Source organism: Pempheris klunzingeri, chromosome 11 (genome assembly GCF_042242105.1).
Source record: "Pempheris klunzingeri isolate RE-2024b chromosome 11, fPemKlu1.hap1, whole genome shotgun sequence".
Lineage (NCBI taxonomy): Eukaryota > Metazoa > Chordata > Actinopteri > Acropomatiformes > Pempheridae > Pempheris > Pempheris klunzingeri.
This window is the reverse complement of record NC_092022.1, coordinates 10,983,998-10,997,956: the sequence shown is the minus strand read 5'-3', so window position 1 is coordinate 10,997,956 and position 13,959 is coordinate 10,983,998. Positions and strand designations below refer to the sequence as shown.

General features: G+C 42.8%; 1 protein-coding gene across 1 annotated transcript in view; it reads left to right on the top strand.

Annotated features, from left to right (window-relative positions):
- The first annotated feature begins 220 nt into the window (after positions 1 to 220).
- cpne5a (copine Va) overlaps positions 221 to 13,959 on the top strand; it is a 65,995-nt gene continuing 52,256 nt past the window's right edge. The window contains exons 1-3 of the mRNA XM_070839196.1: positions 221 to 330; positions 11,805 to 11,845; positions 12,675 to 12,721. Of these exons, the coding sequence (XP_070695297.1) occupies positions 221 to 330; positions 11,805 to 11,845; positions 12,675 to 12,721 (198 nt within the window). The remainder of the gene's footprint in view (positions 331 to 11,804; positions 11,846 to 12,674; positions 12,722 to 13,959) is intronic.

Sequence of the window (13,959 nt, the reverse complement as noted above, 5' to 3'; positions counted from 1 at the left end):
GTGACGCCACTTTAGTCAAATCAATCGCCTCGCTGCTGCAGCCTCCCTTTGAACTTTCCATGCTGTTGCCCGTCCAATGGACAGCACTTAGGAGGTTTGTCTGGACCGTATCCGCTCCTGCTCGCCCTCCCGTCCGCTGCGCTCCGGCTCTCCACCGTCGACCCCGCAGGTTCAGAGGGACTCACGCGGCCCGGGGAGCTGGCCTGGGTCTCCTGCACTCATGGAGGGGGACGTTATAGACAAAGTAGAGGCCACGGCGACCGTCCGTGACTTCGACCCCATCAGTGGGAGCATCCCGGCCACCAAAGTGGAGATCACCGTGTCCTGCAGGTGAGTCCTGTCCGGTGCTGATGCTGCCGTGTCCGCGTCAGGGTTTGGGGAGCTCCGCGCGCTTTGGGTGCGTTTTGCTGAGAGAAGACACTGACACTGTTTCTGATGAGCAACGTGCAATTTAACATTTTGGTGCTGCAAAACACAGAGTTAACTCCGTTATGTAATATTTCCTTGTGGTGCGATAAACATTTTTAAGAATAAGGAACTTTAGATAAAAAAAAAAAAAAAGACATCGCTTTGTAGGTAAAATCCTCGCACAGATTCTTGCTCTGCTTTAAAAATCCCTATAAAGCCTCGATACAAAACGTCATGGACCATTTAAGCATTTTAAAGACTTTTAGTTGAAATGATAAACTAAACATTCATACAAAAACCTAAAGAACATTGCAGAAATGTCAGATAGTGAAGCAGACAAACGAGCCGTGACTCTGACGATCTCTAAACTTCTAAGGTTTTGTTTCCGTGTCCAGTTTATAGTAAAGGTTCACGCTCGGGTGTCTCTTTGAGTGCAGCCCTGCGTCCGTCAGAGTCTCTCGTGGGTTCTACAGCTGCGTGTTTGTGTTTAGCGCGCGCCAAGTCGCGTGCCGCGTCGCGTGCCACAGGAGAGATATCGACCGTCGTGGAGTTTGTTGGCGTGCCTGACGAGAGGTTTCCCCCCGAGGCAGCGTGTCGTGTGAAGCTGTGCAACTGCCTCACAGGCTCGAAAAAGACACTAAAAGCAACAATTAGCGTGGAATATTTTCGCCCTAGTTAACTGAGCCTCTCTGCACAAACAGCCAAACCAGCACCGAGATGGCAAGTGCCTCGGCTGGGTAGGGTGGGGCAGCGCTGGTCTGCAGGTACAGTCACTGTGTGCTGCTGCAACATGAAGTATAGAGGCTCTGTGTGGGTCCACAAGTACAGATGTGATGCTTGCAGTGGAAATTTGTGCGTAATTCTGCCACAATCCACAGTTTTTAGTCTTTGTATCTCCTGGCTACATCAGTGTGATGAGCGTGGAAATGACATGCACTGCATTTGAAAGTGATCCCACAGAGATTTTAGAGATTAATGTATGTAAACCCCACTGGTGAGAGATTTATTAACCAAACATCCTGCTGCCACTGTTGTCTTTTACTCCTCTCTCATCTGCTTTCTTCTGGAAGTCTCCACTCACTCACACAGTTTATCTGGAGGGAAGACTGATTGGAAAGGCTGCTTTGTCCTCCATTTTGAAATTTCTGAAGTTGTTTTAACAAACCCAACATTGCTGGCACCACACAGGAGACCTTCCAACCCATTTAGGATGTTAGTTAATTAGTCACATTTCAAAACAAATCGGTCTGTTTTAAAGAGTGGACAGGTTGGGAGAGTGGCGCAGCTGTGAGGGGTGGGGGGCTTTTTATGGGAGGATGTTTGTGTCGCCAAAATTATTTAATTATGTGTTGGGGCAATCGTGTACGTGTGAGGTGATCATGTGTGTAAGGTTGGCACACGAAGCTTAGGTTTTGTGTATGTGTGTGTCTGTGTTTGTTTTATCCATCGTGAGACATATGTTGCCTCCCTCTTGGTACACTCTTGTGTCAAACGTTCATACTTTAAGCTGGGATCTGTGTTGATGGCCCCGGGCTCTGTCGATCTACAGCTCCCTTGTCTGTCATTAATGTCTCTCCAAACAAAGAGTTGCTCCAGGACACGGTTTGATGGAGGGAGAAAAATGCAGTCTTGCTTTCAGTGGGCCTTGAAACATCGTCTGTTTCAGATGCAAAGACTTCAGGTCCTGCCTGTCCTTCTTTGTGATTTGTGGGCATTGCTACAGTAGCTCACGACTGATCTCTAAGGACTCCTTTAAGGATCAAACACTGGACAGTTCAAAAGTTGAACATATATGAAATAAACAGCAATGCATGTAGCCATTCCTCCAATTATCAGCAAGTGTGTATTTGGTCCATCCAGCAGAGGCAAACAGAAACAATGGATGTTGTGTGAGTGAGAAGCACAGGCTCCACAACTCTGTGTAATTGACTTAGTAAGCCTGAAAGCTCTGAGGTTGCAGTGCACATGGAATTGAATTTCGGCTTGCAACCCTACAGGCATTCTCATAACCCTCTGCCAATATTGCAGCAAGCCTCCTGACAAACTGGAGGGACTGAGGCGTACAACCCCTTATCAAAACAAGTGCCTATCGCTGTGATAGCACATTGTTCCCCGTCTATGGCTCTGATTGGTTTTGCTCACAGGTCAGCCAGTGAGCCGAGCCCAGAGCATCTGCTTCTTAGCTGCGAAGGCTACACTCCAACTCAGCAATAAGACGACTCTTCAAACTCAAGTGGCCTCTGTGCCCACATCTGCATTACCAAACGCATGCCCCTGAATACAGTTCAGTGGGTTAGGGCCGGCGGTCCCCTGGTGCTTTTACAGGCTCAGTCCCACCTCTTACGTGGCAGTAATGAGTGTGTGTGTGTGTTAGTTAATATTTCAGCAGCTTTAATGAATATTTCACAAGCTGTCTGTGCGGTTTGCTACATCATGCTCCAGTTATGAGCAAAGTAGTAAATGTGAATCCTGCTGTATTATAAAATGTACCCTTTCTATATCTCAGTTTACCAGACCGTCTCAGAGTTCCCATGTACAATGACTTGAGGGAAATTGGGGCCTCGGCTCTGTGGTTCCACTGTGAAGAACTCTTTTGGGTAATGACTGTCGGAAAAATGTGCACACTGACAAAAATCACAAAGCCCCTAAAGGCACATGGAGCTTCATTAAATGCATAGATTTTTTCTTTTCCTTTTTTCGCTTTGGTTCCTAATAGCACAGATCCATGAACAGGACGTAAATCATGATTTGTAAATGCATTGTTTAGCGTATGTGCCCCTGTGACCAGATTGGGGGAGCATAGTTATTAAGCCTTGGCAAACAACCTTGACAAAGGTTTACAACTCTTATCAGAACAGCTGAAGAAGACTTTCTTGCTCTTGAAAGATTAGTTTTTGGCATTTCATTTGTTAGATAGTTACCATCCAGAGGAGGTGAAGGGGAAGAAAATTGAGTGATTTGATGAAGAGTCCCGATTAGGACATTGTATCATTGTGAGTACGTTGTACTCCAACAAAACCCCCAAGTACAAGGATCTATCTTGAGTTTTTATTTCACTCCTATTTGAAAGCAGATCAGCAGAGGGCGTATTATAGAAATGTATTAGTTCTTTGCAACGTGTGAAAACACACCACAGGTATGCTGTTAAAAGTGAAATTGGCTGACAAAGCCGCCCTCCCTTCTACTGTGCTCAGCCTTCCACCTGACAGCTCGAACATCGAACTTTATCAGCCCCCATTGCCCATTTCATCAGGACGAAGAAACCGCATCTTGTCCATCCCCTCCTGCTCTCTGCTGTTGCTTCGGAGCGCGCTGTAACCATTAATTTGCTGTGATAGATTGGTTAGAGTCGCACTGCATCCAATCAATGCATTCCATAGCTGGGGGGATCTAATTCAACCAGGCCACTCTGCTCCCGAGGGATTCATTACCTGGTGAAACACACAAGAGGTCACATGACTGTCAGCATCCTGTGACAAATGCTCGCAGGAGGGTCCCTGGCGCACAAGGCCACTGATTGCTGTTCCCCAGGGTCAATCTGAAAACTTGTGGCATGCTTCTTGATCTGAACTCTTCCTGAGGCAATCATTGCAGCGGAGGGGGGAGTCCTAATGAAATCATCAGGACGATTAGGATGTATGGCATCGCTGCTCAGTCTGTCAAAAACAATTGCTTGAGCAGAGCAATTGGGATTCAAGCTGTGTAACAACCTCTTGTTTTTTCGAACGCTTTGTTATGGCCTGTAAGTCTGCTGTTGTCGTGTTAATAGCTGTTGTAGCTGTTGATCTCATTCGGTCTCAGTTACCCATTCAATCAAATCCTGTGGCCTGGTTCCTCTGGTTGAAACATCCTCTTGTCTTCCTGTGGCAGAAAGAAAGTTTGAGCTAAACTAGTTTTCATTGTGCAAGAGAATAAAATATTAATAAATATTTTGAATAGGAGAGAAATTTCAATTTGCAGTGTTTTTACTGTGCCGCTCTTTTAATATCTTGTTCTGGGTTAAGACCGACCTGGGGCGAGCTTGCAGCTTTTATCTAGCAGTATGGTTTGTGTGTGTGTGTGTGTGTGTGTGTGAATGATGTGCTGCATCTGTTTTGGGGATTGAGGCTGAGAGACACGTGGGTGCCAAAAGGAGGGTTTTTTTTGTCCAATTTTGGGGATGTTAAGATTGCAGCAGGCAAGTCTCACAGGTCGATGAAGCGGATAATTATGCATGAACCCCTGACACAGTGAAAATGAGTTTGGTTCCCAGACACATGGCTTGTGGTGGTGTCAGAGTTATTAATATTCTCATTTGGGATGTATGCCAGTAGAGGGTGATCCCATGATCATCACAGTTGTGGTGCCATGCCAGTGGTTTATAACACTCAGCATGTCGCCTGTGTCATCTGAATGTGTTGATTGGAATGACAGGAAATATCAAGACTGTGGTCCCTCGTGGCTCAGAAGTATCAAGCTGCTTTTGTCACTATTTTCAGACAACCTTAAGGGTCAGCAGAGTATCTTAGTGGATTTCTGTGTCGGGGGATGTTTGACCTAACATTACAGCTCGTCTTGGTAATGTGAGAGCTGGTGGCAGATCTGTACAAAGTGTGACAGGTTTCTCAGTGAGGTATTAACCACATTTTGTTGCATATGTTGAAGGTCGCTTACTCATTGACAGTCCCAGCCAAAGGCCAAAACAGGCTCCTTATTGTCTAGTTATTGTAATTTCTGTAGACATATCTGAGTGAGTAATTTTTCTGTTAGATACATTAAAGTGGAAATGTTGCCAAAGGGACATTTCTGACTGTGTGGGTGAGAACGTGTGTCTGTATTGTGTGCGCCTTTGCTACACAGCTGCATAGAGCTGAAACATCAAGTGTGATAAGTACAAATACAATTAAATTTCTCTGTAGGGAAATGGATTATCAGTCAAAATGTGTGAACTGTACAAGATAAACTTAACCACGAGCTACAAAACTGAAATGACTGAAACGAAGCATCTGTAGAAGCTGCCAGTTAATCTAATTTCAAGTTTGTTTTAAGTTCATTTCTTATTCGTGTTAAATGCCTTCAAATTGAACACACAAGGTTGTATTTTTGACATGAGAAGTAGAGCACATGATATGCTCGGTGTCTGCTAATTAAGTGAAAAAGTAGTTGTTTTCTTTGTGTTTTCTCTATTTCAAAAAGTCTGTAACAAGTAATTAACCCTTTCATGCATAGAGGTCACTACAGTGTACATCTATTCAAAAGCTGTTTTCTTGTATATGCATGAGTTTTAATGGCATAGTTGCACATCAGCCACTACAGTGGATGCTATTGCATCATCTCATACACTGCTACCCAGTGGGAAGTAAAAAAAAAAAAAAAGACAGACAGCCAGCAACACCAAGTTGCTCATTATTTTCTGTTCAAACCTTCTAAAAAAAGTTCAAATCTTGTTTTCATGCCTAAAGATGAATAAAAACACTTAGTAATCCTGACTGAGGTTATCATAATTCATGCATGAAAAGTAAAAAAAAGAGAGAAAGAGTAAAAAAAAAAAAAAAAAAGAAATTAAAAAATAATCAGTCCTTTAAAAAGTCAGCCTGCACCACAATTCTGAATTTGGAGTTTGCCGAAATTTCATTTAGCAAAGTCATCAACATCAGTCTTTTTGGAGTCAAATCCACGGCCCTGTGAGTCCTGAGCACAATAAAAGGCTTTTACTGTTAGATGGCTGACACGCCTTCGACAGCGTGTGCAGGCAGTCAGCTTGCTCGATGTGCAGGTCAGTGTTGCATGTGGTTGACATTTGGAAATCGTTTGCATCGTCTCCTGTGTGAGCCTGTGTAACAGTTACCGCAGTTACCCATATCACCCTTCTCTGTGTAGGTGTTTTCATGCATTTCTGTTAAATCATAATTCCAGCTTTAGAGAAGAAGTTGACCAATCAGACCTTAGAAGACTGAATCAAGAGTGTGGACGTTTTTTCATAGTTCCATTGCGGGCATCACGGTGGTGCGGTGCTTAGCACTGTTGTGAATCCAGGCTTGAACCTGGGGTCTTTCTCTGTGGTGTTTGCATGTTCTCTGGATACTCTGATTTCCTTCCACAGTCCGAAGACACACAGGTTAGGTTAATTGCTGACTCTAAATTGCCTGTGAGTGTGAGTGATTGAAACCACTTTTCACTGTCTGTATGTGTCAGCCCTGTGGTGTACCACGCTTCTCGCCCAAAGTCAGCTGGGATAGGCTCCAGCCCCCCCGCGACCCCGACGGATAAGTGGTATAGACGATCGATGCATAGTTCTACTACTATAGCGTCAGAAAAATGGCACAACGACGTGGCTTTACAAGTTGCTGTGGGTTGACTTAAAGATAGAACGTCTCCTAAATCTTAAATGTTTCTTAGTCTGATGTGAAAAAGCTTAAGTGCTCCTAAGAACATGCTGTGAAGTCAACCGAGTGTGATTATCGGGATATCTGTTGTGACACTGCATAGGACATTTATCTCCAGCCCTGTGGCTACATTTCAGGTCGATTAGCGTGTGTGTTTGAGTGAGTAGGTGTGTGTGTCATAAGGTGGTCATACCTCTGAATACTCTCAGCGCTAGTTAGTGTTCAAGAGTTCATGCTTATTATGGTTTACCACGCCCTACCTGCTGTGTGCTGCCCTCACCTATCGAGGCTCAACATGAGTCCACCACCAATTAGACAGCTCCATCTTTCTGTTCCCACCCTGTATGGTATGGTTGCAGGCATCTCACTAACATCAATTAGTGTTATTCCCTGGGGGAGTTTTTACGTATGCTTTATTATCATAATCACTATTGAGATTGACCCTGCTCTCTCCTCTCCACACTTGCCAGAATCTACGCAGTTTTCTTTTTCTGACTCTAATGATCAGTTACTGGCATTTCAAAGCCAAAATATGTATGAGCTGGGAAATGCTTTACTGTGCCTGATTCATTTCCTAGTGTACAATTTAACTTGCTTCACGTCACCAGCCCGTGAAGTACATGGTTAGTGTATGCCAGCAAAGATTGCAGCCTGGGTTTTTTCAGATGGAATGGAGAGATGAGGGGAAATTGGCGTGAATTCACAGTAGGCTAAGTGCAAAGTGCTCTGGCATGGTTATAACAGCCATATAGTATCAGTGTGTGCATCTCCCTCAGCACCTCACAAAAAAAAGACCTTTCTCTGCACAAACCTCGAGCTGTTACAGCTTGCAGTTAGCAGTTATATTATTCCCTGGTTGGACATTAGTCACACACCAAAAGCCGGCCTGAAACAGGGAGTCACAGCATATGTGCATTCTCATTTATTATACTAGCAGAAGAGCTGTTTTATGACTGAGATTTTGTCATTGCCCGCGAGACGGCCGCCCAGGGAGTGCTCTGCTGCAGGTATTGTCGACCTGGAGAGATCCCACGTTGAACAGAAACTGAATAATTAAACAGATGGAGGAGAAGAAGACACCTGGTGCCACCACAGTGAAGGTCAGCAGATGGATCTATCGCTAAATAAGATTATGCTCTGAATGTAATGGAGATTTTTTTTTGACGTCCAGGCAAAAGCAACATTACAGGATTGCATGAGATTTTATCAGTTTTTTATTTTAATTAGTTTTAACTTACACGTCAGTATCTGGTATCCTCTCCTGCATAATATACTGTACATCATGTTTTTTGAATTACAAAAATACCCTCAAGCAAAGCTGAATAATTCTGTCTAAATAATGGGATTCCTCTGGTTTGTAAAGAGTCAGTCGACCTCTGCGGTGCCATAAATCTCCTCTGTTTGGTTCTCTGACCCTTTGACCCTAGAGAAGATGCTTAAGGGTATATTATATAAAAAGTAGACCCACTGACCCGATGGTGTGTGAGAGGAAAGAAAATGTCTGCCGTCAGTCAAAAAAGAGAGGGCCATAGGGCAGTAGAGAAAGTGAAGTGACACAGTGGACTTGAAAATGCAAACCATCCTTCACTTTCTCCTCCAAGCCATCTCCCGTTGTCTCTAATGTAACATAGAGATTTTTCTTCCTCTACCCGAGTCAGAGTCTTGACTTTCAAGCTTGCATTTGTCGTGTCCTTTTTAGAACCAATGAGGCAGCAGCTCATACTGGAATTGGCCAGCTAGATTCAAGGCTATTTAAAACCACTTTCCACTGAATTAGATGCTGTTTCTCCAAGGTGCCAATTATGATTTCGACAACTCTAAGAAAGTGGAGGAGAATTAAGGGACTGCTGACAATAAGGCACTGCGGGTGCAGGAATTAATTCCCACATTTCTTAGCTTAATAATCAGCCACATGGACCAAGGAGCTGCTAAAATATCTCCAGGGATCTGACCGAGAGGGAGCATGTGCTGCCATTGTATTCTTTTAAATCAGAGTTTAGCAGACAGCACGTTTTACCGCCTTCACTCTTGGTAGGAACATTTATCAATATTGTAGCCAAACTAAAAAAGCCAGAGAGAGTTTGCACATTTGATTTCAGAGCACATGCTTCGGTTGGGTGATGCTAAATCAGCATTTATAGATTTTCCTGGTACTGCCTTACGTATTAATTGAACTGTGCATAACCAATAATTACAAGCTTAATTCACTGATGAACAAACAAATATTACGTTGTTAGGGATGATTAGACAGGGAGGAAGCTATTGAAAACATTTATCTTTTTTTCTCCATCGAAATTATATTTAATTTCTTGTAGTTTTGTTTGTTTACCACTAATAAAGCACTCCAGACTCTTGATTCACATGAGATAAAACATGAAATGCTCCAGTGACAAGACAGGATTATTGCATTTAGGGATTTAATGAAGGTGGTTGGATCAAGAAGAATAGGAAAAGTGATGTTTACAAATTTCATTCATGTATTTCAAATCAGATAGTTGCATCCATCACGTAAGTACTGGAGTATGAAACAAGGCTGGTACATGAAATGTGATGTGGATGAAAAGTAGCTGGTTCTAATTACTTTTGTCCTACTTTCAATGAACTTCATCTTCATCAAAAAAACTTTTTCTACATCAGCTTTCTGGATAATGATCTTCTCTTATCCCACTGAGATTTGTAGAGAGAAGGAGTTAACTTGTGAAACAGGCAGCGTTACTTCAGTGGAAGCAGACAGATTATCTGAGATGTTAATACCCATCCTGCAGCACCGTTGTGTGTTCCCTCGCCATGTGCACACTGAGATGGTGGATTAATTTGTATTGGTGTATAAATCTATGTATTAATCACTTCCTCTTCGAATAGAAATGTCCTGCAATAGGAAAAGAGCTTCAGTAACTCCAACGAAGGCTTGTTTTCCACAGTAATGTTATGTAAAAGTGAAACAGAATGTCATGTTTTCCTGCTTTCCTTTGTCCATGTGCCACATTCTTTTCTGCTCTGAGAGATGGGAGAAGGTGATGGACAAGCTAATTGTCAGAGGGTAATGGATGCCAGACAGTAACAGGTGGATACAGAGAGGCAGTTAGTCATGGATGGCTTTGTTATCTCCAATGATAATTACACTGACAATGTTCCAACTGTAGTCAGGTCAGCCCAAGGCTAATACCCAATGAAGCTGCATCTATTATCCCCCCATGTATCCCTGTGACAGAAGATTTTGTGTGCAGGAACGCAGAATTACGTGTACATGAATGATTGCCCGTTGCTTGGATTCAGTCCTGAAATCTCATCTATATTCATTGAAATTCTGCTGTCCCCTAAAGGGATGAGGATTGTTCTGAACGGCATGCGAGTTATTTATTGACACTGCTCACAATAAGGAACCAGAAACAAGACATATTTATAGGCTTTTTCATTGTACTGATATGCTAATGAGACCATTGAAACCATCTGGAAAATGTCTCTCATCTAAAATATTGAATGAAATGTTTGATGTTAGGACCCATTTGTAGCACTGGCTTATGTTTTAGAGGTAATATCTGATTTATTGGGTCTTGTGCAGTGACAGAAGGAAATACTAAAGGGGGTGACTGGAGTTGTCAAACAACAAACTAAATCCAGCCTAGAAGAAGCTAAAAATAAAGGTTGAATGAATAATCTCAATGCAGAGTGCCGCTCTTATCTTGAACAAGTCAATGAGCCAATCAGAGTGTCTGGCTGCTCGAAAAGGTGTTTGATGATGATTAGTGTCAGGGAACTGGATAGCTCCTCCACAGTGAGCTAGGCTGTCCTTCATTTTACTGTTTGGAGGATTTGTAGGGAAATGCTGTTGTAGGTATCCTGGCATACAATAGTAGCCTGGTTCCTTTGATTGTGGTTCAAAGTGAGGGAGACTGAATGGGAACTGGTGTGAATGAGTGTGACTTACGTACCCACACTGCTGCACAAGGACTGACGCTGATAACATTATGAATACATGGAGCAGTCTTTTGCAGTGACTCCAGAACGATCCCAGGAATGCTACATGAGCTTTGAATCTATCCTTGCCCAGTGCTGATGGACCTTTTCAATAGATCAACAGTACCATGTTGCTGTGAATAGTGAAAGAAATCCTCATACTGTATGTACTCTGTGCTGTGGCTCGTTGCTTTCAGCCCTGAGGTCAGAGTCACCAGCTGGACAGCTAAACTCCTCACCTTCAGCCTCTGAGCTGCAATAGAGCTGGTTACATGTTAAATATCACACTTTCCTTTGTGTTGCTGTGCACATGCTACGAGAAGTGGATAGTGTTTTCTAAGGACTGTTTATTTGTTACTTACACATAAGAGGTTGTTCAGGTTTTGGTACTATTTCCCGTTTTTTCCTTTAGCAGTATCTCTCCAAAAACTAGCCAACAGATTTGAATGAAATTTAGTGGAAAATAAGGCCAAAGGCTAAAGAACATATGCAGAAATCAAATATGAGTGCATATTTTATAATTCTTTCAAGAATGCTTCATTTTGAGATGGACATTTTCTTCTGTGTGGTCGTGAACTACTACACTGGGTCAAATGGAAAAAATCTGGCATGTGCATGCCATAACTGACCGCCTTTGATGTGGTTTTTTATTGATACAGATAAAAAAAATTCATAGAATTAACATAAAGGACTGCGCAGCCTTGGCGGAGGTATGCACTCTCTGAAAGCTTTCCATGTTTCAGCTGGCATCTCTGCCGCCGTGTCCTTTGCGTCCTCTCACTGAGCTTTAATGTGGTTATTGTGCTGCTCACTTGGAAATGAAAACTCAAGGACGGTATGGTTTATGTAAAGTTAAGTGTGGTTTGAATTACCATGCAATTATCTTGTAGCACGTTTGGCTTTTTTATTTTATTAAACTATGTAAAAGGTGGAGGGGGCATGCATACAAAAAAAGATGGGATTTCCTAGCTGTTACACAGTGCTCTTGAAATTAAATTAGATTCATTCGATTGACATAAACACGTGCTGGACTCCAATGTGATTTTGACATGTAACTGTTTCTTTTGCTTACAGGAATCTGTTGGACCGAGACACTTTCTCCAAATCCGACCCATGTAAGTTCTCAGTCTTTCACGATGCTAATTGTAGCTTAGCTTTTCCTTGCTCAGAATACGGCTCTTTGAGACCTTCTCTCCTTTTGTGAAGCTTTACTTTAAACTTGTGCTGAGCTTAACTTGGATTCAGTTTACTCTGCTGTTTCAAAGTGTTCCTTCAATAACTGCATATCATTTGCACAGTAATGTGACAACCTTTCCTCACTGAGAGCTACAGAATGTACCTTAATGCATGCAGGGTATAAACGCCAGCCTTTGAATACAAATGGGTATCTTTTGGAGAGATACATGGGGAACCGCTATAGAGGCATTTTCTTTGATACTCCCTGAATAACAGAGAATGGAGGCGACATTCAACATAATAGGGAGGAGGTTCAAGCCCTTTGTGTAAATAAGCTACTGGGAAAATATCACACTCGCCCTGTTTTGTATTTGCCTGAAGATGAACCCCGCGATATATGATAGGTCACGTCCCATTTGCCAGCCTCAGCTTCATTTAAAGTCGCAAATCAAATAGGAATCAGAAGAATCCCACCGTTAAGAAATTGTGTTTTGATTGCACGGCTTAAATTCCTTCTCCAGGAGCCTTCAATCTTGGTTTAGAGCTTGATTCTTTGCATGTGGATGGCATACACAGAATGTGATACAGCGCAGCATCATCAAGCTTGGCACTTCATTATGCTGTCAAGGCGTGGCAGGATAATTAATGATGAATGTCAGCAAAGAAGGAACAAAACAAACAGCAGTTTAAGAAGCAATATGCTTGATTGAGATTGTGACAATGTATCCCTCTGCTCTCTCTTTCCCCCTCCGCCTCCTCTCCCCTCAGTGGTTGTGTTGTACACGCAGGGCGTGGAGTCCAAACAATGGAGAGAGGTAAGAGATCACAACCCTACCTCTGTCAACACAAGTCAATCAGCTTGTCTCCCCTCCATGATAGCCTGCGCTCAGTTTGCAACTCTCCTCTCTCTTTTCTCCCCTCCTTTCTCTCAAGGTAAATGCTGTGAGTGTCAATCATTCACCATTGATTGACCCTGCGAATATTCGTACGCTGGTCAGCACTGTGTTAGCTGTGACTGATTAAGGTGACAGCTACACGTATCGATAGGGATTTGCCTCTGCACCTCTGAGTCCTCCCTGGCTGTTGGCCACTTGGCCATAATCAGACTAGAGAGACATAAAGCAGAGGAAAGTAGTGGTTGCGGCAAAACAGAGGGTCCTTCTGGGATTATTATTTGTCCCTTTAATCTCGCCATACAGAATGATAACATAAATTACATCTCAAAAGGGAATACTTGTTAATTCAAGAATTATTTTACCTTTTGGTCTCAGGCAGCTCAGCCATTCTTTGTGAACAGGGAACACTGTTTTCACAAGCTCAAAGCCAGCCAAGTCAGAAATATATAACACAATCAATACTGTATACACATGCTCCCTAACAGGAAGACAGATACTTTTCACTCTCAAATCCCCTTTTGATTGAATAGGAGTGCTATGTTTATTGACTCCACAGAGATCTTGGTGTCACGCTGTGGTAGAAGTGATGTGACACAACAGATGTAGGAGTGAGGAACACTATGGTCGAAGATACAAAGGTTTCACTAATAGTCTGTGTTTTGGTGGATGTGGGATCTTAAAGAGATCGGAAGGTTAAACGCAGAGGTGTCAGCGGTAAAGCACAGGTTGATAACAAGGATTTCAGCATGGATGAGACACTAAAACTCATCTTTTCGATGCCACAGCAGCACACACACTGTTTGAGCTGCTATATTTGTTAGGACCATTGCTGTATTGCGTAAGAATAACTGTAACCAATGCATTACTGAATTCCTAAACCTAAAAGTTAAAGGAATAGTTCAACATATTTGAAATACGCTCATTTGCTTTCTTTGTGTGAGTAAGATGAGAACATCGATAGCGCTCTCTTGTCTGTACAGTAAATACAGAGTTACAGTCAGGAGACAATTAGCCTATCTTCATAAAAACTGAACGCAGGGCTGAAACAGCTAACTAGCTATCTCCTAAGGTAAAAACATCTGTCCACCAGCACCTCTAAAGCTCAGTCAGTTACACGTTATGTCTTGTTTGTTTCATCCACAGTACAACCTAAGTAT